We start from the raw sequence: 27,264 nt of genomic DNA on the forward strand, positions 1-27,264 counted from the left end.
TGTTTGTATTTGTCGTTTTATAACTTATCTTAAAATCAACGTTTTTTAAAAATATTTCCGGATCCTCTAACCTCTGTCTTAATTTTAAAAAAAAAATTACTAACAAGGGAAACTAGGGAAGTGTGACTCGCCAATTTGGAAATAAACTAGTGGGATGTATGCCTTATGAGGAATTATTTTAGGGGGCAACATTCGTTTCGGCCCATAGAGGGTCCTGTGAGAGATCAAAAATAATTCAATATATAGAAAAATCGGTATTTTACTACTTCAATGCAGACTATTAGTTATTGTAATTATCTCATACTCCAATTAATTTTGTGGTACTTTCACGTACTATATAATGCATATTTATTGTCAAAATTATTTCGAAAATTTTATATAGCTGTAGTTTTTCAGAAAAACCTGTAAGATTAATTTTAAAAAAAAAAAATTTGACATCGAATTTTTTAAATTTTTTTTTTTTCAAAAAATCTTCCAAATTAATTGGAGAACGTAATTGCAAATCAATTAATTAATAATTAACTTGCTAATTTATTAATTTTCTAATTAACCAATTAATTGCAAATTGGAGTATGAGATAATTACAATAACTAATAGTCTGCATTGAAGTAATAAAATACCGATTTTTCTATATATTGAATTATTTTTGATCTCTCACAGGATGTTCTATGGGCCGAAACGAAAGCTGCCCCCTAAAATTATTCCTCATAAGGCATGCATCCCACTAGTTTATTTCAAAATTGGCGAGTCACACTTCCCTAGTTTCCCTTGTAAGTAATGAATTGCTATGCCCTCCCACGAGTTCCGTGCATTCATAACTGGATTTTTAATAAATGTCTAACCACTTCGAGTTTTCAATATTAATAACGTGTGCAAAAGTCACCCTAAATCATCTCAAATATTTAAAAAGTTGTCTCGGCAATAAATATTTAGTTGAAATTCCAAGATTTGTTTCTCTGAAACTAGGGTTTCAAAGGCTGCGAAAATACCTAAAGTTAGTTTTTAACACTGATATCTAAGATCTCTAACATTAAACGACAAACCTAATTAAAAACTAAATACCTTTATGCCAATAATTTCTACACATCTCGTGTTTTACGTCAAATAAAAAAGAATCATTTCTTATTATAGTATTTCCCAAATAATTTTCTCCAAATTAGCCATCTTATTATTATTTTTTATTAATTTTTACGATTGTTTCTAAAATAGGCATGCGCTATTAATCTCTTTATTCTCGAAAAGGATCGTATTGTCGTAATAAGTTATAAATTTTAATCATGCATTTCAAACAGTATTTAGAAGAAACAGATATCCATAAGGTTTTGCATTTTATAAAATATTTTTTCTTGTTAAAACTTTGATACCGTGTCGAAAAATGTTTAATATTTTATTTTTTTCTAACTTTCAAAAATTAAGTACGTCAAGTTAAATCATCCTCTTTTTAATTTAATGCATTTTAGATGCAATTAAACTTTGTTTTAAATTATGTGTTAGAGCCTTTATAAAAAAAAAAAAAACGTACAACTTAAATAGCTAAGCTCAATGCTATGTAAAAAAAAGTTCTAAAAAGCTCTGAATTGTACATTATTACTTGTAAAAATCGAGAGGCTTTTTATCTAAGTTCTTGTTGGTAGTGCTTCCCAACCTGCGAGAAACGAGATTCTGGGCCCTGGACGCTGGTCTAATGGTTAAGATAAATCTTGAGGTCCAATTAAAATTCTTCGGGACTATTAACTTGTCTTATTTAAATGAGGCGTCATTTAATTTTTTTCACCTTAACACTCTTCCTTTTTATTCCTTTTATTAATATAAACTGGACAGTTAGATTATTATTAAAATAAGTTCTTCTGTTACTGTTAAGACTAAACTGAGTTATTAATATTTGAACCTTGATTTTAAATAATTTTTACTTCTTTCGCTTGTCTGGATCTAAATATAAATCAACAAATTTTGGCAGAAATTTATGTTGGGTATGATAAATATGTTTTAAAATATTAAAACAAATATATTAAATATAAAATTATTTGTATAAAACATTTTGTTAAATTTAAATATTATTGTCTTTGCCGTTAAATAGTTCTTAGTTGAAAGACTTCTCCACCTTGACGTCAATCCATTTAAAAGGACATTTTCACGACGATCATACATTTGCCAAATCACTTTCACAAACACAAAAAGAAAAATTCTTTAGTTTCCATTGAAATATAATATTCTGCCGGAATCCGTGTATTTAATCATTTTGTCGTCGATAAGAAAATCCAAGGGAAACAAATCATTCTGAGTTCCTGAAAATTTTCTGATGTTTAAACATATTGCCTTCATTTAAGCTTATTTTATTATTCTATGGTGTCGCCATCTTTCAGAAAATATAAATACTATAATTTGATGTTATGACAGCGTAATGAAAATCGCAAATTTCAAATCAACTTTTGAAAACTTTTTATCCAGCTATGAAAAAAACAATTTTTTTTCGGAACAGTTCTATTACGAATGACAATTTAGCTCTTCTATAAATGACAATACGTTAAAATTTTTATATCAAGCGTCTTTTAATACTATTTATTTTATATTTTATAACCTTCGTTGAACTGCCGACCCAATTCTGGGTTTACGACTACTTATGTTCAACTCTGTAACCTTGTAATTTTGAACCCAATCCAGAAGACAAGGGAACTCCTGGATCAAGTATGCAATGCTACTTTTGAAAAATACTTATATTCAGCAATATGCAATAGTTTGTTTTTTTAAATATAAATAAATAAATAAATGTGTATATATATATATATATATATATATATATATATATATATATATATATATATATACACACACTCATGGACAAAACAATTAGAGCACCAAGAAGGAGTCGTCAAAATGAAACTGATTTAAATAATAGTTTTTAAAAAAGACTGAAAAGTATTATTTGGAAGTCTGAAATAGTATAGAGCAATCAAATCTGTGAGTAGTACAAAAAATTTATTAATGCGTTTAAATTCGTTAAAGCGCTGCTTTATATAGAAATAAGACATAGAGGTCATTTTCAAAAACTTGTCTTAGGTCCCTTTTTTTCTTTTTTTTTTTAGTTGGTTCCTGTTCATGATGTTGAGTTGAGTAATCTAAAACAGTTTTGTAGTGGAATAGTGCTGTTTTTTAAAATTAATTACATAATTGATGAGTATAATAATGAGTATGAGTATCCTTCCAGTTTTTTAGAATGGAATATTCTTTGACGAGACGAAAGTAGAACGGGTATAATTTTCTAGAATTTGATATAACTGGTGACAGTAGTGCTTGGACAAAAGAATTTAAAATTTCTAAAAATTAATTGTGCTACTACAATTTAGCGTGAATAACAGTTGGGTATGAAAAACAGTCCAGTGTCTAGAATATCCCAGAAATAATTATTATTCATTATGACTGAAAAATTTCTGAATAATTACTTAAATACTATTTATAGTGTAACTACCACCACTATAACTATCAAATTCCGATTCACTAATATATAAGACATGTTAACTGGATTCTATTAGGGGTGCATATTTTGAAGTCTTTTTCAATACTTATTAAAACAAATCCTTTAGATACCTTTTAATAGACGTAGAAATAGCTTAAAGTAAAATATATTAAAATTGAAGGGGAATGACCAATTTTAGTCTTAAGTTTGGTTTAAGTGACCAGAAATTAAAAAGTATAGTGTAAATATTGTTTTGCTTTTCTGTTTGAATTAGTTGTAACATAAACACGATAAACATAATTCATTTTTCGCTGAATGAAAACGTTTTATTGAAAATACCAACACTTTCATCTATTTACAACATAAAATAATAAAATCTGTATATGAAATTCACAATTCATTTAGTATGAATTACACACTGAGGACAATTTAAAATATGAGCACATCATTATATGTTTCTTTAAAATAACTAAATTACTTCATCTATTTACAAAAATGAATACTATGAATGAAATTCATATTTAAAAGATAGTCGTGTTTTGTAAAACTTTAGATATTATGATGTAAAACAAAAAGAATACACCTGCCAGCACAATTGTCTTGATGAAACTGGTAAATAAGTAGCGTCTGAAAATAGAAATAAAATATATTTTATTGAAATAATTTTTTTTCAAAATATCTGCTTTGTTTTTTCTATTTATGTTTTAAACTTTTTGAATTCATGAGTTTTAAACTTAATTAACATATTCACAAGCAGGGCCGTAACTACGCCGGGGCACCGCCCCGGGGCCCCGACGGTCAAGGGGGCCCCATATGAAGAGACCACATCATGTTTTTTCAAAATACAGTACTCTAATTATATATACGTAGGAAAGAAATTGTGTTAAGATAGAGTTGCTGAAAATTTTCTTTTTTGTAATTACGTACCTACTATAACATAAAGGAAAGGGTAAAAAACGGTATAACAGCTTTTCGCGAATTATTTCCCATTCTCATAAGAACAAACACGCTTTGCAGAGAAGGGGAAAGGCCACAGCTGCATGTAGTTGATTGTTAACGCTTTCTGTACATTGCACTTCTGGTATACATTGTTTCCTCTACTATCTAGCGTCAGACCCAGTGGCGTGCCAACCAGGGGGAGGCGGAGGGCCCCTCTAAAATTTAAGTGATGGGGCAAACGATGCGTTTCGCCCCTCCTGAAATTTAGACACACAAAAATAAAGTAAAATCGGTAATTTAAAGAAAAAAATTTCAATTTTGAAGCTATTTTTTAAATAAGAAAACTTTATATTCCACTAACATTTATGTGCTTTGCCTCTTCTGATATTTAGTTATTCGCCAAGACGAAGTCCATTAAAATAGGTAATTTTAGAGAAGAAGAAAAAAAAGCTATTCTTTCTCAGCTTTGAAGTTATACATCAAGTAGGAAACTTTATTTTGTTATGGGCGATTAATGTGTTTTTTGACTTTTGGAAAGGTAAAGTGAAAGTGGAAAAAATATTTTAATTCCAATTTTCACTCTATTTTCTTCCGAAATAGTAATGAGGGGGCGAACATAGTGTTTCGCTCCTTTTGAAATTTCAAAGAGCTAAAAAATAATAGAAATTGGTAACTGAAAAAAATTTCATCTTTGAATCTATTTTCCAAATAGAAAACTTTATTTTCTTCTGAAATAAAAGTGAGGGGGTGGGGAATTTGCTTCTCATCTTCTGAAATTTAGACATTAACATTAATAGAATAAAATCAAGTAAAGTAGGAAATTTTAGAGAAAGAAAATTGTTTTGCTTCATAACTTCGACGATATTTTCCAAATAAAAAACTTAATTTTTCTCTTAAATTATAGTAAGGGGATAGGAAACTTTATTTTCTTCTGAGATAAAGTAAGGGGGGCTAAAATGTGTTTTGTATCTTCTGAAATTTAGACATTTGAAATAATAAAGTCTAGTAATTTTTTTTTTCCTTTTTTTTAAAAAAAAAAAGAACTTTGAATCTATTTTCCAAAAAGAAAATTTTATTTTCCCCTTAAATTAAAGTGAGGGGGCGAAGAATATACTTCGCCCCTTCTGAAATTCAGGCATTCGCAGGAATAAAGGCAAGTAAAATTTATATTTAACTCTTATTTTCGACTTTAAAGCTATTTTCCAAATCGAAAACTTTATTTTCCTCTGAAATTTAATTGAGATGGAAGATAATGTGCCCCACCCCTTCTGAAAATTTGACATTCGCTACAATAAAGTAAAGTAGAATTGAGAATTTTAGAAAAAGAAACTACTTTTTTTCCAATTTACTAGCTATTTTCCAAATTGAAGTAGAAATTGGTATTTTATGATTAGCATTATATTTAGAGGAAAAGGAGGCTACTGTGGACATGGGGGACAGGAGTAGACAGCATGAATATTTTCCCCCTAGTCATATTTCCTCAGTGAGATGTCGTAAATTGGTAACATTTACGTACAGTGAACCAAAAAAGTACCACCCTGAATGACTTTTGATTTAATAATCGGATTTTCACGTTCTGGGACTCCATCTTAATAATTCGAGGGTGTGACATCAAATATGAAAATTAATTAGTGCACGATATTTTATTTTAAGTTACGCAATCAGACGCAAAAACATACTTTCTCTGAATAAACATAACTTTTGTTCAACAGATTCGATTTTCTAACCCCCGTAATGTAGGAGGTAGCTGTAATCTGGGGAATATGGTCCCAATAGTTGGGTGGGGTGAGCTATCCAAAGTTTGGACCCCCAAATGTTAATTTTATTTTTTTGTATTTCACTACCGATCGAGAGTTTTTTAAGGGAATTTAAAAAAATTTTGCACACGATTATAAAATTCTGTTATCTAAAGATAATTCCATGCAAAAAATATCTTTTAGTAAATATTTATTATTTTTTATTTAATAATAGTCTGATGTTGATCATTTACGTCGCACTAGTGCTGCACAATGGGCTACTGGCGACGGTCTGGGAAACATCCCTTGAGGTTTGATCCTTTGTAGAGGGGATGGCCCCCCCGCTTCGGTAGCCCAGTGACCAGTACCCGAAGTCGAGCACTTAATCGTAGAACAGTTTAACGAAGACCAATACCGCACACCCTCGGTCCCTACGCAGACTGACCCAAGTGGTAACCCATCCGCACACTGACCGCAGCCAGTGATGCTTGACTTCGGCGATCTGCTAGGAACCGCGTCTTAACGATTCCTTTGGGACAATAATATTCTGAAAACTTTTGAATCGTAAGGCATATAGTTTTTTTTTTTTTTTTTTGTATCATTTTAAAGTATCTAATTCCACATGGAAAATACAAAATTGAGTGAAATTGGTTGAATAGTGCATTAGTTCCTGAGAAATCGAGTTTTATAAGTACGACTTTTTTAAAATTTAATTTCTCAGGATTAATCGATTTCGCTGAAATTTTGCATTTTGTCATGTTTAAAACTTACAATGTTTTGTAATCAAATTTATATGCGAACAAATAACTTGTTTTCATAAATATATTCACTAACATAATACATAAATAGCTAAAATGACAGTTAGAGATGGAGTACTGAAAGGGTCCCCGCCAAAAATGTTTGCCAAAAATGTTACGGCACTGTTCACAAGCCTCATTCGATGCCTCATAAGTATTTATTCATTTGTGACTCGGCGCCTTGTATTTAAGAGGACGCTATATCGCAGGAAAAACTTTTCATCGCAAATTCTATTTCACCTCCGTAACTAATTTAAAATTTAAATTATAGTAAAAGTGAGTTCTGTCAAACTAAGTTTAAATTACTGAAAAAATTTTGAAAACATCAAAATGCAAACTAATTATTGGAAGTGAACTGAATTATTGGAGTGAATCCCATTGCATAATCCTAAGTTATCCTCTCAAAATTAATTCCCCTTTTGATATTTAAAAAAAAAAATTTAAAAAATATCAGTATTCGAAACTTTATGTCTTACTCTAGGCTTTGGCTTTTGGAGTTGCGTGAAGTCACTTTTTCTATAATTTAAATTTTAAATTACTTATGGAGGAGAAAGAGAGGAGGCTTTTGGAGTTGCGTGAACTCACTTTTTCTATAATTTAAATTTTAAATTACTTATGGAGGAGAAAGAGAGGAGGCTTTTGGAGTTGCGTGAACTCATTTTTTCTATAATTTAAATTTTAAATTACTTATGGAGGAGAAAGAGAATTTGAGATGAAAAGTTTCTCACATGGTATAACATCCCCTTAAGAGTCTACATTTTTGATCTTCATGTTGCCGTGATTTCTGTTGTGACGATGAGTATCAATAAATTTTCTATGTGGATGTATGAGCATACGGCCTAATACGTATTAACCAAGCATTCATAGTTTGATTTGGCTTTTTCTTTCGATTTTCATTTGCTAACAGTTAATTTCAATAAATACATTAGGTAAACCTTCATAATAGTACAGGCCAATAACTTGATCCTTAATGTTTTAAAATATCCTATAACCCTTGTGACCCTTCCAAAAAACCATAGCAGCGGAGCATCATTTCGGGACAGCTGTTCTAAAGCACAGATTGTATATTTGAAATATGTATTTAAATAATGATTTTTTTTCTGACGGCTTTTCGATGTTAGTAAAAACTATAGAATTAAAACATCTAATGATTATAAAAATACTTACATAAAGGTAATTCGATTTCTTTCGGTCATTGGTTTTCGATCAATATCCCATTCATAAAAAGGTGATCCAATTGGTAATACTTCTGATACTGATGAGACTCTATACTCTGATGTGTCAACATAAAGCATCTGCAATATAAATTATTATATAAACTGTGAGGAAAAGGAAATAAAAGGCACTAACGGTTACTAATTTTTAAAAAGTCAATTACTTATTTTATCACAATTGATTAGTTTAAAAGAAAAATAAAGGTTCTCCAAACCTAATGAATTTTGATCTAATGTTTGGAATTCCGAAATTTAAAACTCGTTTAAGATAATTCAATGCAAATATAAAGTGAATTAATTATTTTTAAAAAAAAATATCTATTTTTTATTTTTATTTTTCGGTAACCAAATTACGTTCAAATTCTTGATTTCGTTATTTTAATTTAATTTAATATTAATTATAGCATGATTCAAGAAAGTCGCATTTGTTTGTTTTTCCGTTTGTTAGTCGACACTACAATTAATAATTAAAAATAATTTTGGTTTTAAATTATCTTTAAGAAATTACGTTTTAAAAATCTGCGTAGACATTTCTCGAGTTACAAAATCAGTTGTTGAGAAATAGTGAAAAACGCAAATATAAAAATAATAAAGGACACTTCTGGCTAAACTATGCAAACTGTTTTCTAGATTGTATATGTAAAGGATACAAATATTAAGCCCATTTTAACTGCTATTTAGTAAATATTTAGAGAATATTGATTTGAATTCCTCAACAAAAAAGGTATGTTTATTCAGATTGATTACGTTTTGTATCCAATTTCTTCGTTTAATTAATCGTTTCTCCTCTAATTGGCATACTTTATTTAAATAACTGCTTTTCCTCTTTGAATCATTTAGGCTACAATTTAATACGTAAAATCTCATATTGAATCAAAAATAATTAAAAGTGTTTTTTGTCTAAAATTATATACTAAAATTTACAGTTAAATGCTTGCACCTGCCTCTTGAGTTATTTTTCTGATTTAAAAAAAAGTGAAATGTATACATTAAAAACAATTTTTTACATATAGTATTAACACGTTTAAATTTCTTGAATCATAAGTATGAAAATTTTTTGTCATTAAATAATCAATAATTTATTTATTCATTCCTATTATTATTTGCACTTGTTCTGGTATTAATCATATTAACATTTAGCATTCACTCATTACAAAAGCTACAGAAGCACTGCCTATGCAAATTTTTTATAGCATTTTCTAGAAACAGCGTTTTTCATACTCGCTTACATTTTAATTCAAGCACTCTTAGCATACGTGTTATTAATGTAGTTTAAGTTGTATGCAGAGATTAGAAATTATATGAAGGAAGTTTTTTTTTTTATCAAATTACAGAATAGTTAACAGAAATGGTTTTAAATTCAAGGATTACAGGAGTTTACAATTATTTTTAACTTTTTTTTTAAAAATTATTTTCATAAAATTAATGTTTTTTTAGTAATGCAGATAGTAAATGTTATTATCCTGAAAACTCAAATACATCATTTAAGTCATTTTTTAAAAATTATTTTCATAAAATTAATGTTTTTTTAGTAATGCAGATAGTAAATGTTATTATCCTGAAAACTCAAATACATCATTTAAGTCACTATTTTTTTTTAACATTTAACTTGCAAAACATCATTTAGTTAACAAAAAAACAACAAAAATACCTGCAATGCGAAAACTGCCTTATTATCAGAATTTTTTACAAAACAATATCAATAAACTTTTATTAAGAGGAAAGATGATTTGATTCATTTGTAAATATCATATTAAAGATACACTACTAGGTTATTAGCAATGTTACGAATTGAATCTTTTCGGAGAAGCCAATCCGTCGCCAATCAAAATAATTTTTGGTTCAGTTGTTCTCGATACACTTACGCCGGAAGGAGCACCTCTCGAAAGCTCCTGTTGTTTTTTATTTCTCATGTTTTATTATTTTCAGTTTCAGTCTAATTTGTAAATTTTTAATTGTTACGTTTTGTTAATAAATATACAGTCAAACCCCGCTATAGTGAACACGGTTTATAGTGAACTCTCGGATATAGTGAACGAAATGTTCGGTCCCGTGCCTTGCTATACGCGGATAATGTTAATTTTTGCGGATATGGTGAACCAAAAAAGTTCGGAAGTTGGATATAATGAACTTTTTTCTGTCTTCAACTGATTTTTTTTTGTAATAATTTTGAAATTTCTACTTTAAAAAAAAATACATATACCGATTTTCAAAACCATCTATGGAGGGGAATGTAGCGATAAGCATTTTTTCTTGTTTGCTTCTTTTATCTCACTTTCCCATCCCTAAACAAACAAAGCAGATGTTTCCAACCCAGGCAGACGATGTCAGATCAGTATGCATTTTATGTCAGAGGGAATGAGCAAATTATTCATTATTAGTCAAAGGGTTGGACACTAATATGTGATGATAAGGCTCTCATTTCAACTCCTTTTTGCTCTCAGTTCAGTTTAAAAAATCCTGCAAACAAGTGTCTCAAATTTAACAATGGCGAGCAGTAAACGTAAAACGTTCTCCATTGATGATAAAATGGGCATAATCAGAAAAATTTAAAATGGATGCAATCAAGCTGATATTTGCAGGGAATATAAACTATCCAAATCTGCAGTTTGTAACATATGGAAAAATAGGCAATTAATAATTTCTGCTCATGAAAAAAATTTAGATGGCTGAAAAAAGTTGAGAAAAGCAGATCACAAGGATGTTGAGGAAGCATTACTGAAGTGGTTCACCAATCGAAGTATCTAAACAAATGTACGATAAATTTGCTAAGCGATTTTATGAGTCTACTTTTATGTGCTCTAATGGCAGGTTAGACAGATTTAAAAAGCGGAATAACAGAAATTCAGGAAACATTAGCTGAGAGTCGGGAAGTTTTTCCATATCTGATGTTGAGGATTGCTCATCAGCTAACGATTACTAATTTTTTTTTGTACGCAAAACAAAGAGTAATGGAAAACAACACATTTTTTGCTACTACATAATATTTTTCAGTCATTTATTTGAACAATGTGTAATAAAAGGGAGGAGTTTGGGAACCATTAGTTAAACTGCCTGTGTAACGGATATAGTGAACTCCCGGTTATAGTGAACAGAAATTTCGGTCTCTCGAAGGTTCACTATAGCGGGGTTTGACTGTATAAGCACATATTGATTGTTTATTCATTAACCAGGGCATCCAATGGTAGAAATATATTGCGTAATACGCATATCCGAAACTCGAAATAAATTTTCTATCAAGCAATGGTCTGAGCAATGGTTCATCATCCATAGATGGGAAAGAAATACGTTTACTTGTACTATTCTCAAAACAGTAAGAAAAATTCATAATGTTGCAAATACTACGTTACGTATAATCGAAAAACTCGTTATGCGGGAAATTTCGTTATCCTTTCCATCTGGATTACAATTCTTTCCATTTAGGGATTTTCGCTTTCATTTTCTATCATGAAACTTGTTCATGATCATGGGTTTAAAAAAAAACTACTTGCTTGATCCCCATGGCGTCAAAAAATAGCAGCTGGTGCATTATACCTGAATATTTTCGTAAAGAATTTTTTTTTTTCATTATTTCAGATTACGTTATCGTTTGCACTGAGATCCGTCTTTCGATTTGTTTGTCTTAGCTTATAGTACTCTTGAAAAATATTTTAATACAGAGAAGCGATGTTACACGAGCAAATGGAGCACCAATGAAACGTAAGATTAAGCAATCCTAGATTGATATAGGGGATTAAGCCACAACGAAGGAAAAATTAAGTGTGAAATATAATTTCCCGATTGCAATGGGTTCTCCGAGATTACAATGTTTGGTTACCCCCTCGTTCAAATTAAAAATGTTTAAAAATCATATAGAATTGATCACACATGAAATGCACAAGAGTCAACAAGGAACTATAAAATCTCTCAAATTTAATATTAGTAAAATGGGATTTAAAAATTGATGATTACATGTGTCACGATGCATGAAAGTATCATTTGACACATTACACTATATGGCTAAATATAATAAATTATTTACTGACTTTAAAGACCTAACAAATATGCTAGCAAAATATTATATTTTTGACTATTTTATTCATTTATTTTTGCATAATATTGAATATAAAATGTTGATTGTCCTTATGATATTTCCTAAAGCACAAAGTGGTTATATTTATTTCTCTTTCATAATAATGGTCCTGTCTATTGGAAATGTCAAATTTTCTTAGACCCCTGCTCATAATTAATCTTTAATACAACCTATATAAAATATGCTAATTAGAAAGAAAGTTTTGCAATTTGGAAAAAAAATTCTTCATTTAAAATTAAATAATCAAAACTTTAGTTCTATTCAGTGCTACATTTCTCTAATATTTAAAATGAAATGTTACCTCTTCATCTTTTGGATCTAGTTGCTGTGCAAGACTCTTGAAGCGATCTATCTGGAAATTCCAGGAATTAGTGAGAAAAAAATTTAAAGCTGAGACTGCACTATCATAAAACCGGTAAAGAGATAGCATCCTAAAATGAAGTCAAAATTATATTAGCCTGATACAATATATATTCTTGACTTATGCTCTTACTTTTAATCTTTTCAAGTCAGTCTTATTTTTACCTTACATTCAAAAGTCTTAAACATAATTAAAATGATAAATTTATTTCATTAAAAAATAAACCTAATTGAGCTTTATTCGATTTAGAAACTTGTGTTATGACTAATAGTGCTAGAGAGAAGTAAAATTAGAAGTTAACTTAAAAAGTTAAACTGTAGAAAGCTAAAAGTTGAACTTCTTTACCTATTTTGGTTAAACACAAAATTTTGAGCATAAAAACCGATATTTGGATTTTCATGTTATTTTTTTTAATCAAAATACTTTCAAATCAACCACAAAATTTATAGTATTATTTTGAAAACATTTTTCTTTGATAAATGAAAAACCGACTAAATATTTTAAACCCACTTTGAAAATTGTAACAATTTTTTAGCCGTCTTTTCCTTCTTCCAAAAAAGGGACACAATTTCTTGTCGAAATTGAGTGATGCAAAATTTACACTAAATTGAATAGTTGATTAAAAAGAAATGTTTATAAATATTACTATCGTCAGTGCATAAAGATATATCAATTTAATAAAAAAAAGCTTAAAGTAATGCATATAAAAAAGAAACTGCGTGATTGGAAGTTCTAATCTGTTTGAATGTAACTTCAACTAAACATATTTTGTCACATTTGAAATACTTAATTTTTGAGAATTCTAACGCGACAAAATCATTATGAATAGTAACATAAGCAACTCAACTAATATACCAAAAAAGGTTAAATTAAACTTGATTAATATTCACTTTAGTGAATAAATACTAGTCAATAATAGTGAAAAAATACATTCCAAGCTGAAATAAGTTTGCCACATTCAGGTCTTTTTAATAAACAAGCATTTTATTAAAAAGACCTGACCTTTTAATAAACAAGTACCATTTGATGACAAAAAAGAAAACGTCCTTGAAACGTTGATGAAAAAAGAAAGATTTAAAGATTTCCTTTATATTGACAGCTCATAAAGAATAAATAAATAAATTTAAAAAAATATGTTGTCAATTGTTTGTTTTTTTCCTCCGAGACCATAAAGCCTATTACAATAAATAATCAAAATCACAGAGGGAAAATAAGCAATACTATGCAATAGGTTTAACTGCATGCGCATGGTGCTTTGTTATAACCGCCCTTAATATATCAAGTAATCTAGAAGGCAAATTCCGTTTTAGATAAGTAAATTAAGGTAGTAAAAAAAATAAAAGTAGTCCTCAGGTCATAAAATAGTTTATCTATTATATTTCCTTATTAAATAAAGGTTACTTCCAAATAATTGTTCCTTTTTTCATTTAACGGATAAACGGAAATTTCTTTCTGTATTACCCGATATAAATTAACAATTCTTTTATGAAAGGAAGTTAAACACACTGAACATTACAGATCTCAAAATAATATAAGTGAATAAAAAAAACAATTCCGAGCTCTGTTAATTTACAAATCAACTAATTATTCTTTTTATAAAATTAATATGGCTATAAATTATTACCTGGGCTTTCTACCACTTAGCCGTAGTAGCATATCAATCACCAGTGCTGGTATGTAATGTTCAAACAGCACGATTATCGCATAAATAAATTTATTCTTCTGTATTGATGATGACGGTCTCTGAAAAGATCTTGGTAGTGGGTTATTAACTGCCATGTTAAATAATGTATCATGATATTCTTGAAGAGTTGGTTGCAATAACTCTCCTGCTACGCAATTAATAACCAAAGGAGTTGATGATCTGAAAGTGATAAGAAAGATTATAACAAAGGCTTAAAATAAAAGTTTAACAAGTATCTAAAGTTGGATGCTGACAAACACAAATAATTTAAGTGTACAGCTAGTCACATAGACTAATAATTGACGTGTAGTGTTAAAATCAACTATACTTTGACGTAAACAACTGCTAACAAAATGTGTGTGACTCTAGAGAGTAATGCTAAGCAACGCCGTCTAGTTATTGCTTTGTTTGTTGGAAATAGTAATGAACATTGTAAAAGCACTTGAACGGTGTTTCGAAAAAACTTTACTGCACATATAGTGTATACTTTACTGCATATATAGTGTTAACTTTCCAGCATATACAGTGCATACTTTACTGCATATACGAGTATAGTGTAATCACCGCAGTGCTGACGTAAGATATCCCCAGTGGTAGACGGATCATGGGTTTGAATCCCCTTGCCATCAGGCTAACCGTGGGAGGTTTTCAAAGTTCTCCTTTCCATATAAAGCTAATTTGTGTTAGTTCTATCAAAAAGTCTTCCACGAAGGCTAGTTTGTCCCAACGCTTAATCCAGGAGTTTTCTTGTCTTCTGAGTTAGGTTCAAAATTACAAGGCTACGGAGTTGAACATTAATGGTAGTAAACTCAGAAATGGGTCGGCTGCTCAACGCCGGCTATAAATAAAGCATAATGACTCGAAAGTAACCCTAAACTTTACAAAAAAAGTGTTTAATGGAACTCATTTATGTTTACTTGATAAATAGAAGAAATATTTATGATTATGACGTAGATAAAAAAAAAAAAAAAAATTTGAAATTTTCCACCAAGTCGCACCAACTTTAGATATTGATAATTATCTTCAGAACTCAACGTAGCACTACATAGAGTTAGTTATCTAAGCATCCGAAAATCTTATATATTTAAGAGAGGATATATTTGAGGAACAAAAGTTAGTATGCAAGTGCATTTATTTCTGTGAAAACAAGTTTAAAATCTTAGAGAACAATTTTATATTTTAAAAAATTTGATACTTTTGTTCGGAAAATTCTCTGCGACTGAATTCATTGAGGTCTATTCTCTTACCTAGTGATAAAAATTTTCAATGACAAGTAAATACTTCCAGCATAATGCGAAAAAAATAAATTCTTCTTTTTTTCTAAAATGACCACTATTTCATAAAATTGCTAATTTTTCTGTAATTTTAATCTTTTGAAATTTCAAATATAAACTGAAAACGATTTCGTAATTAAAAAAAAACTATGAAACATAAGCTTTTAAACAAAGCAGACGATTTTATTTTAAAGAACAAGCAGACGTTATTTTAAAGACTGAATCGTGTATCGCAGGCAGAAGCTTCTTGTTTCATGGCATGCATTCATGTTCCAAATGGCTGCTTTTATCTTATGAAAAACAATGAGAGTTTACTGATATTATGTGCAAAAGTTTATACATGGCTAGAATTTAATTGAATTTCTAGAAGATAATAATAAAATTTAATAAAATTCGGAACCATTTCAGAATTCTTTTAGAAATTTTAGTCTGTTGGAAGCTTGAACAGATATTTTCTCAGTACAGCTGGAATTTGGTTCATAAAAAGTTGATCGAGAAGAACAACGAAAGGTAATTTCAAAAAGAGGTTTTATTTATTATTTTTTCTTAGAATTCGCAGATTTTCTTTATTTCCTTTACAACTTTTATAACAAAAATTGAATTTTATATTTTTCTACATGAATCATATTATTAAAACACAGATTAATGAAAACTATATTTTGCTATTCGACGAACACAATAAAAGTGATTTGAGTTTTTAGTTCGATTCAGAGATTTAACACTTAATGAGTAATTATTATTTTTCTATTTGATTTTACTTATTCTACTTACTTTTATGTTTTTCAATACATTTTCAAAAATTATAATTTAAATTTTGCATATTCTCGTCGGTGAGATTTTTTTCTGGACATGGGTCAAAATGTCTTGTTTATGAAAATGGTCACAGCTCCAAATGCGTGCTTAAGAAAATGGACATAGCTATTTAAAAAAAAAAGGATATAGCATTTGATTTCCTTTCTCAGACTTTTCGAATGAAAATTGTTTTTCTTTAAAGAATAAACTAACAAATCCAAATAAATTCGTAATGAGATGTAGTCTATTTGCCTAGATCCTTTAATACATTTTTTTTAAAATAAGTCTTTCTTGAAATGGTAATAAAAGGTTGTCATTAGTTCAGTCACTCCAACCTCAAACTTTGCCCCATAATCTGCGCCTGATTTATCATAAGAAATAAGAGATCTGGGCCCCATATTCTTTAGGACCCACTAAATGTTACAAATAATTTTTTTCCTTAAGAATTGTATATTAGCATTTTGAGTAAACAAAAATTAAAATAAAATTAAGCTAAATTTACAAATGCATCATAATTTACTTATAAATATTTTAAAAGCAATTCGTAAATAAACAACATCTAAATTTGGCTTAAAGTTATGATTCGGGTGCCATAACAGTTTCGCTCCCAGGGCCCCTACATTTCTTAATCAGTCTCTGACAGTAATAATTATGCTTAATGCTTTTTAAGCAAGGAGATCTAAGTACAAAATTCCTAGTTTAGTTATTAAATTTCGGTTGATAATTGAAAAGTAACATTTTTGGTGTGTCGATTTTCTTAAATATGCATTTCGAGCTACGTCTCTTCTCTGAAAAGGACGCCATACTACGGGAGAAACTTTTCGTTGCAAGTTCTCTTTCACCTTCATAACTAATTTAAAATTCAAGGTATAGAAAAAATGAGTTCAGACAAATCTAGAGTAAGCCATGAAGTTCAAAATACGGAAAAGAAATTTTTAAAATAGCTAAATAAAAATAAATTATGTGAAGATAATGCAAGATTACGCAAAGGAGAAGATCTCTTCCAATAATTTGTTTGTATTTTGGTATTTTGAATATTTTTCTAAGCCATAAAAACTTTAACTTCATGGCTTACTCTATGATTGTCTGAGCTTACTTTTTATTTCTTTTAAATTTTATATTAGTAATGGAGGTGAATTTGCAATCAAAAATTTCTCACGTGGTATGGCGTCCTCTTAAGCACGCAGAATTATAATATTAATAATATTAAAATTAATGATAATCGAAAACTCACCGACGTTCTACTTTTTATTTCGTTTGTAAACAAAAAAAAAGTCAACGATTAGTGAATTTTGACTTTTTAATGTTTTTAATTTGAATACATAGTGTTTTTAGTATATATTTTAAATCATTTTTTAATGAAATAAAAAAATGGAAAAATAATAATAAAGTAAAATAAAAAAAATTATGGAGCAATAAAACATTAGAAGAGAAATTAAAGTAAACAATAAGTTTTTATCATATTAATACACAGAATTAAACTTCCATATATATTGATTAATTTGCAAGGGTAGAAAAAGAAAACTTGCAAGTTTTTAAAAGTAAGTAAGATAAAAATTTGGATTAAAATGATATCACGTGTGATTTCTCAGTCGTTTTATTTAAAAATTGGGGTTTACATACAGAAACATCATGTGATTTTTCTTAATACCATTCAGAAATCTGATTCTCATCAGCTGAATAAATGTTTAAATATGTAAAAGATAGCGTTGGCCAATGTTCTCATATGAACAAACTTTCCATTTTTTCCCCTATAACATGAAAGTTTTATTAAATGAGCTTCGAAAGTCAATAATAAATTTCAAGTGTCTTATTTGTAAGGCTAATAGAAAATGCAAAAATGCAAATATTTTTAAAAATGTATTAATTTAGAAAAATAAAACTAAGAACCTATAAAATCAATTAATTAGAAACGAATGAAATTAAATATTCTGTAGAACAATCTCAAAGCAATAAAAACAAAAATCTTTCTTTTTGATAGAATTAAGTTTTTAAAATATGTATGATAATGCCAAAATTACCTGCCAGTTGCTACACTCCAAGCGGTTACGATGTGCGTATTAGCCACAATATCGACAGGAATTAAATCTATTTTAGTGTTTGGGTCGCCAGGAATAGCTCGGACAAAACCTTTACCAACCTAAAAATAAATAGTAATCATTTATGACTTCGTCAAACATAAAAAATCTAACGTAACTATAACAAATAATGATAGTGTGCAAGTTATAGACAAAAGTATGCCAAGACTAGTAATTTCGAGTGGTATTTTGATTTATCAAACGAAATAAGTGACTTGTGTAACAAATCTGGGAAAACAGGCATGCCTTCAAGGAAGTTAAAATTGAATATTAATAAACATTCCTGAATCAAAAATGTTATTTTATGAAAATAAGATTTGAGCGGCTCTCTCCAATGTGCAATGAGACAGACCTATGCATTTGTATCCACCGTTCTTGTCCTCAAAGAAGCATTACTTTTTATTAACTCATTAATGTCTACCCACAAAAGGTGGTGTTAATGCATGAAAAGCGCATTAATAAAAAAAGTGATAATGTAGTTGTTAAGATCATGCTGATATTTCTATTATCTACCATTTTATCGTTAAAAATACACCGTGTCATGATTTTAGATCCAAAAAATCTGGTATTTAATTATTATTTAGCTAAATTTATACATTATTAATATATTGTGTTAAACAAAACTCTCTTGTTTCTTCAAAATAAATCATAATAATGAAATACTTGCTCTACCACTTTTTTTCTTATTGAAAAAAGCCACTGTCATTTAAAAGGATATTAGACACAAGTAGGTTACAAAAAAGTCACTTTGTTGAAAAAATATTCTCTGGAGTAAATTTTTTTGCGGAATTATGGAATTATTAAATTGAAAATAGCAAAAAATATTTTTTAATTGTTACATATTAAACAGTTACCGTCGCGATCAATTGTCATTGTTTTGCCCTTTATGAGCGAAAGTAAAGAATAAAGCTTCGGAAGAATGATTAAATTAAATTTCTTGTTTATACTCTGCCAGGAACATTAATAAGAGCCTATTATTTTTTTAAAGAAAGAATCTAATGTAAAACCAGTCAACTCTTGTGTAGCAATTAGTGTGGGAGAAAATTATACGAATCTGTTGCTTTTTTAAATTGCATTAGGCTGTCTCCAACAGTTCATAAATCTATTCTTGTCATTACAACAAGTCCTTCAAATAAATAAGCTAAACGTGATTATTCTGTAAGTATTGCATAGAAACTGAGTTCCTAACTTTTTTAATTGTTGAGGCTCTGAAAAAAAAACTTCACAAATAATTCCTTGTTTAGAAGTTTTTTCTCCATATTATAGTAGTTTATATAGAAAAGAATCTAAGTCCATATAAGTTGTTCCGAATCAATTCAGATGCTACAACTAAATAAATTTTCGTAATATTTTTAGAAAATAATTTTTCGGGTAATTTTCCAGCTGTGTGTAACTATAACCACTGTTTTAGCATTTCTGGTGAGATTGAACATTTAAAACTTTTGAACTTTCCATAGGTCTAATTCAAACGTGATTTTGTACTAATCTAATGGAAGTAAAATTGTCTCCCGTTTAATAAAAAAATAAGGAAAAAAAACACTTACTGCAATTCCTAAATCTACCATTCCTGAGCCTTCTTCTATATATCCCTATAAAAATTAATTTAATAAAATGTTTTATTCTGTTGTAAATAGAAGAGAAACTTAGGAAGTTCTTAAATTTCATCTGAATCACTACTTTTTTGATAGATTATTAACTTACCGGCAATATTCCTTTCCATGAACATAGTATTATAGATGGGCGAACAATAGCTACTGGTAAATCTGAAGCGTAATCTAAAATAATGTTTTCTGATAAACATTTGCTGAAGGTGTAGTGATTCGGCCATGAGGGTTTGCACATGTCCATTAAAGCATTCAAATTATCATTATTACCATTGCTGTTGAATAAAAATTGAAAAATCAAATTAGATTAAAAAAATATATAAACTAAAAAAAATTATTAGTTAAAATTTATAAAGATGATTTTTTAGAAAATTATTTTCTTACGTGTTTTCAGTTTTACTTAAAAATACCTTTGTTAAAAACCATTTTTAACAAATAAAACTTATTAAAGCAATTTTATAAAAGAAATTAAATTTGTAGTAAGAACTCACTCCAATTCATCCAAAAATCTTTGAGAAGGAAATGGTAATCTATAAATTATTTCTTCGATCTTCCTTTGTCTGTTACTATTTGAATAAGCGGTTGACGTATACACTAAAGCCTGAAATATATATAAACCTTTATTTAGATTCAGATGATTTATATTTATTTTGTCTTCTAAATTGATAAATATTATTCCATCAAATCCAATATTTGGATAAGTTCATGGATTTTGATAGACCTTTAAATTCCATAAACTTATCTTTTCATATTTTAAAATAAAAGCTTGAAGTTGTAAAAAAAACTTTAGGAATACCATACATAATAGATTATTTTCAACTTACATCTATTCTCTTCAATTTTCTGCTGAACTCTATAACATTGTAAGTTGCTTTTGAATTTTGCAAGACCATAAACCTAAAAAAAAAATAATTTTATAATTACGTAAGAACGGTATAAATAGAACATTTTCTCAAAACAAATAAGATGCATAAACCGATTTTTTAAATTATAATTAAGCTAACTGTTATGAAAAAGGGGAAAAAGCGATCAGCCTCAATTTTTTATAGAATAAAGCACGGTACTATTCTATGTAGTTGTTTGTTTGTTTTCTAAAACCTAACTGACATTTTCAAATTTGTGAGAAAATGTTCAAAATTCCTAAATTCTATTTTTTATATATAGATTACGAATTCTTTGATAGCTCATAGAACTAACACTAAACAACATTCATGTCCACCAATTAGAAAAAAAAAATATTATGAGATAACCAGATATGAACACTACCTAATTTCAAACTAAATCATCCGTTACAACGTTTCTTCTAAAATTTTCAAAGATGTAAGAAATTACATCACCAAAAATTGTGAAACTCCTAAATGAATTTATTAAAATATATAATTATAAATTAATTTCATGACCTTTTAATATTAACCAAAAAAAAACACTTCGTCGAATACTTTTACATATTTTCGTGTCCGACAAATAAGATTGTTTTTAATTTATATACCTGCGTTAGATTTAAGAAACTTGAAACATTTTTCTACACATTTAAACTATAAAACCATTTTTAGTCTTTTTATTTATAATGTTATTTTATTATTTTATAAAATAAATATATTTGGCATCCATGAATTTTAATGAACTCACAAAGAAGTTGGCCGAAGTTCCACTCACCAATCGGACTGAATTGTTTTGTAAATAGATTTCAGATTTGAAAATCTGTGTATATAAAAGGCAGAGCCTTTACTCCCTGACTCATCACTCATTAATTTTCCCACTTCCCATGAAGTTAGATAGCTAAAATTTCGACTGTTCGGTTCTTATAAAATAAATAGAAAAACTAAAAAAATTCATTTCAATATTTTGTAATTATCGGTATAATTAGCCTAATTGACAGTAATGCTAAATAATAGAAATTGAAATCTCAAATTTGGACAATGTCTTCTTTATGAGATCAATATAAAAATTTAAAACGTTTCATTTCCGATATGTAGTAATAATTAAGGTAATTAGGGTTAATTAGTCTAATTAACAGTAATGCAAAATAAAACGTTTTTTTTTCTTCTTCAAAGATAGAAGTCTCAAATTTGGACTATGTGTCCCTAATCAGATAAATTAAAAAATCTGCAACAATTTCATTTCAATACTTTGTTTCCTTTTCCAAGAATTACTGAGAAAATGATATTCATTTACAGTAATTTTGATCCATAAATCAAAAGTATAATCACAGGTAAACTATAGTTCGTTCACCAGGAGTTGGCACTTGGCTCCGCCTTCATCACGTGGTATCCGACGATACTATTTCGCTATTTTTGGGAAAAGGATGCGAGCAATCCTGAAAGAGGTCTATATTTGGCGATCGTATGACAAAAATAGTTATTTTGCAACCTTTATGAGCATTTTTTTAACATTGAATATTTCATAAATTTGAGGATATTTCTCTCTTTTGAGTGAATAGTTTGTCCTTTTTAAGACATTTTGCAGCAATATATTTAATTAGCTAGAGTAACGAAAGGTATAATAGCAGATGATAATGCGATTAAAATAAGTGATTAAAAAATAATTCACTGTCTGCGTTTGGCGCGCATTAAGGGTTGTCTCAATTTCCAGACCGGAAACGTTTCTCCTCTTACTCCTGCTCTGAAATAAACTCTTCGTCCGAGGAGGTGGAGCCAAGTGCCAACTCCTGGTGAACGAACTATAGCTGGCTGCTTTTAATAAATTTTAGATACAAAATTTATTTTATTTATTTCAAAGTAATTTGAAAGTAATAAATTATTAAAAACTTCAATTTTAAGGCTAAATAAGTTGCCAAGTCCTAATCGTTCCACAAACCTTAATCTTTGCGTTTTAAGAAACTAAAACTTAAAGATTAAATATAATAGAATAAAAATTCTATCTTTTGAGCGATAAATTCCGCAAGTTTTCGCATAATCCTGCATTCTACAAGTATTTTTGTGAAAACATTTTGATGGGTGAATTAGAACTATCGATTTATCGATTTAACGAGATTCAAACTTCAAACGAGACTCTTAAATTTCAAACAAGAAATCGTTTGAAATAACTTTGCGATTTCAAATGAGAAAACGTAATTTTAAGTGCTTATTATTTTCACTCAAATGTTCATGAAACCATAATTTAAAAATTTTATGCTATTTAACTTAGTTTTCTTTACAAGTCCAAGCTAGTTCATAGACAGTAAGAGGAAAATATTCTATAAGCACATTCTAAGAAGTAAATTCTCAGTTATTATCAGTTCTTTTTCTCTTCCTTTCTCTTCGTTTTTTTTCTTTCAAACTCTCTCGTGTGGGGAAATGGAAAAGTCTAAGATTTGCACCAGTTTAGGATATTTCTTTTTTTTTTTTCAATTCATAAACAAAAAAATAATAAAATATTTACAGATTGCGATAAATTTGCCGTCATCCCAAATTAACATCGTTTTTTGAATGCAACACTGGAGTAAGTTTTTATATGTTAAAAAATTAGACCTCAAATGCTTTTCATTTTTACTAAACTGTGGCTTTTCTCTATGTTGAAGTTTTGCGTCATTTTCAGAATAAGCATGGAGTGCGTTAGCTGGGCTAAACTTGATTTAACAGTCATGAGTAATTGTTGCTAACTCACAGCAGTTATAAAAATAGCATATTATTCGTAAAAAAAAACAGCATTTCATAGGAGCCTTTGAAAAACCGTCTTAACGAATAATTGGTGATTATTTTCCGATAATTTTGCTAATGACTTGAATATAGACTAATAATGACCTGATTATAAACTGTAATAATGATCTGAACGACAATCAATGGTTCATCAAAAGATGAAACTTACTTGAGGGGTTTCAGAAAACTAATACTGGCTGCACAATGAAAAACCACTGAAACTTCTTCAATCAATTTTAAGAGATCAGCTTGACTCATTCCTAAATTAGGCAATGTCACATCTCCTGCTACAACATGAACTTTCTTAAATACATCTGGTTGTCTCTCTTTCAGTTTATAAAATATCTATAAGAAACACATTAATTGCAAAGGGGTTTACAATATTAATAAATGCTTCTCTGGGCATAGTAAAATAAAAATAAGTGTCGAACTAAAATTAAAGATATTAAATTAATAAAAATGTAGATTTTGCGCTTTGATGTTTGTGATTCATAGCCATAATATTTATTTTTAAAATTTGTGAAAATATTAGTCTCTTCATCTGTTTTAATCTCGTAAATACACAGTAAAGAAGTCCGGATCAAACTATACAGTATAAAGTAACGGCACTTTGGGTGCATCATCCGTAAAACCCATTTTATGGTAAAATCCTTTTTCACCGTAAAATATTAAACTGTAACTTTTGCAATAGTCTTTATTTAACTAGAGTGATTTTGCGATTTTACGGTAAATATCACTGTGAGATTTTTTGTTCCATAATATGTTCCGGTAAAAATGAATATTACGGTAAAAAGTACCAGCACCCATTGCATTTTACCGTTATTTAATACGAAATTTTTACACTGTGGAAAATTGGTTCTTAATTTTAGATATACAGGGATATTAAAATGAATACAAGGAGTAAAGAATTTTCTTAAGGAAACTATTTTGATATTTAAGACTTATCAGTCATGTGAAATTTATTAAATTTGTTTGTTTAAAATATCGCTTATTTTTTTATTTTTTCCCGAAAAGGAGCTTATTAAATTTTTTTTTAGCTTACTCTGGACAAAAGATAAAAAAGAAGGAAACTAAATAAAGTAAGAACTGTTAAACCAACGTTCTATTTAAGTAAGTGAAACAATTTTTTTTAAAATTTGAATGGTTATTTGAAATACACATTCACATTACAAATCGTATTCCTTTCAGATATCTAAGAACTTAAAATTTATATGCTGATCAAATTTTTGCATTCATATTTTTGCATCATTCGCAATCATATTTTCGTCCTGTAATATTAAATATTATTAATTGTATTTCATTGAGTATAGCATTATAATTGCAAATGAAGTTCAATTATTTTGCTCACAGTGAATTTTAATTAAGCAATTAAGTAATTACAAAACACGCACTTTCAAAAAACCTCAGAATCTTGTTTAAGTTAGTCTTCGCGTACTAAAAATTTTTAATTTTTTTCAGTAGAACTTTCTAAAGACACAATAATATTTTTATTAAAATACTCTTCTGTGTCTGAATATTAAAACCATCGGAATTTAGCTAAACTAATTCATGTCAAGGAGTAATTGTCAATTCATTGCTAGTAACAAAATATGTCAAGGTTATGGAATTCTAAGTAAGATTAAGGTAAAACAAAATGAAATAAAATATATTAAATTTTGCAAGAAATATGTTTTATATATTTACCAACGTAAGTTGTTAAAAACTACTTATTCAATTTTTCGTCATAATCGCTTTTTGATTATCGCTTTAAAACTCAGTATAAAAAAGCAAATTATTAATTGTTTTTAATGATTGACTAAATTATTTACAAAAGCTTATTTACATTAATGATTCCTAATCTATCAACTATATTTTCTTTTTGGGTATAAAAAATTAAATGTGAAGAACTTAAAGGCTGGAACAATAACGAAATTGTAATTCATTTATGTAGGATTTTTTTTTTCTTTTTTACCAAACTAAATGCCTAAAGCATCATTTCAGGTAGATAGATGTAAGCCACTAATTACATTCATTATTATAAGCTGCATATGCATCATAAAATTATTAACTCTGTATATTATAATTTAGATTTCGATTTAATCAAGGTCGAGTCAAGCGTTAAACGTAAGATGCTCTACTTCTTTCCAAAATCAATGCTTCAAGGATTTGCCTCTTAATTTCTATAATATTTAATATTATTATACCAAATTTGGTCGAAAAAGAATTCCACTAAAATCTACTTTCTTCAAAGATCCCCATGATTTCAAAATCTTTTTGCCATAACTTAAGTCATTAAGGAACAACATTTAAAAAAATGTTTGTCATAAAAAATCTCGCTTACAATCTATCAAAATCCCCTTTAAGAAACCAAAGGGGAACAGTGGGTATCCAATGCCTCTCCGTCAAATTTTTCATGCAAATAAAGTCTTCCATAGAAATGATTGACACTTATTTCACATTCTGTTTTCATAATTGCTTTACGTTTTTCAGACAGGTGTGAAGGTCTCATATCCTGTATAATAATAAGCTTGGAAGCAATTGAACCCCTTAATGCGCAGATTTTTTGAAAAAAACCAGCAAAAAAAAAATCAATCGTTTTAATGTAAAAAAGAAAAAAGGAAAAAAAAAGAAAAGAAGAAAAAAACGCTTTATATTAAAAAAACACATTGTTATTTTCAATTCTCGATTATATTCGAGTGGGAAAAATTATAGCAGCATAAAATACAACGCTGCTCGGATTATCTCGAGTGTGCACAGTTTGGCCTGTTTAGCGCTCTCGAATTAACTCGAGCGCACAAGTTAAGGGGTTAATGAAAAGCAATATTCTCAAATTATTCAAGAGAGTGTTTTTGGTAAAAAATAAATAAATAAATAAAATAAAAAAACACGATTTTTTTAAAGTAATTAGATGCTTCGGTGTATTATGCTGTTGCCGAGTTCTGTTAACCTGTTAAGTACCTATCTGGAAACAATGGTTAGGAAGTGTTTCATATAAAAAAAATTCACCTTTAGAAAAAACTTGGCTAATCCTTTTAAAACCGGCGTTGAACAGCTAATAAATTCTGAGTTTACGACTATCACTGTTCAACTTCTTAACCTTGTAATTTTGAACCCAATCCAGAAGAAAAGGGTGCTCCTTGATCAAGTATAAGGTCTTACTAGCCTTTGTGGAGGACTTTTTGAGGGAACTAATCAGCATTTGCGTTAAATGGAGAGGAAAATCCCCAAAATCCTCCCATGGTTAGGCCGATTGCAAGGAAATTCCAACTCATGATCAGTCTTGCACTGACTATATTTTACTTTAACACAGTGGTCAATGCGAGTCGGGAGCACAGTTGGGATTCGAACCTGGTTCACCTCAGTGGGATGCGAACGCTCTATCTGCTGCGCCACCGTGGCCCGTATCTATTCAATATATTTTTCCAAGTCTTTGAAATGAAAACTCCATGATGTGGCTTAAACCTGTCATCAGAACCTGTCATTAGTATTTTTAAAATAGTATGTAGAAATAAATAGTTACATACTACTACATTAAAAAAAATTATGAATTCTGTTTCCTCTGCTGTATTATTGCCTTTATAACCAAAAAATAAACGATATATTTCATGAAAATTCCAAGGAAGTGTTTTATTAGGAGCGCTG

General features: G+C 28.8%; 1 protein-coding gene across 1 annotated transcript in view; it reads right to left on the reverse strand.

Moving 5' to 3' along the window:
* Positions 1–3,758: 3,758 nt before the first annotated feature.
* Positions 3,759–27,264, reverse strand: part of LOC107450523 (fatty acyl-CoA reductase 1) — a 42,687-nt gene continuing 19,181 nt past the window's right edge. The window contains exons 3-12 of the mRNA XM_016066338.5: positions 23,813–23,988; positions 20,830–20,902; positions 20,497–20,606; positions 20,103–20,280; positions 19,946–19,990; positions 18,345–18,463; positions 14,198–14,437; positions 12,514–12,643; positions 8,094–8,221; positions 3,759–4,081 (exon numbers count right to left, since the gene is read on the reverse strand). Of these exons, the coding sequence (XP_015921824.1) occupies positions 3,976–4,081; positions 8,094–8,221; positions 12,514–12,643; positions 14,198–14,437; positions 18,345–18,463; positions 19,946–19,990; positions 20,103–20,280; positions 20,497–20,606; positions 20,830–20,902; positions 23,813–23,988 (1,305 nt within the window). The 3' untranslated portion in view covers positions 3,759–3,975. The remainder of the gene's footprint in view (positions 4,082–8,093; positions 8,222–12,513; positions 12,644–14,197; positions 14,438–18,344; positions 18,464–19,945; positions 19,991–20,102; positions 20,281–20,496; positions 20,607–20,829; positions 20,903–23,812; positions 23,989–27,264) is intronic.

The sequence above is a fragment of the Parasteatoda tepidariorum genome, chromosome 11, assembly GCF_982258835.1.
Source record: "Parasteatoda tepidariorum strain Cologne lab strain chromosome 11, Ptep-v5.0, whole genome shotgun sequence".
Lineage (NCBI taxonomy): Eukaryota > Metazoa > Arthropoda > Arachnida > Araneae > Theridiidae > Parasteatoda > Parasteatoda tepidariorum.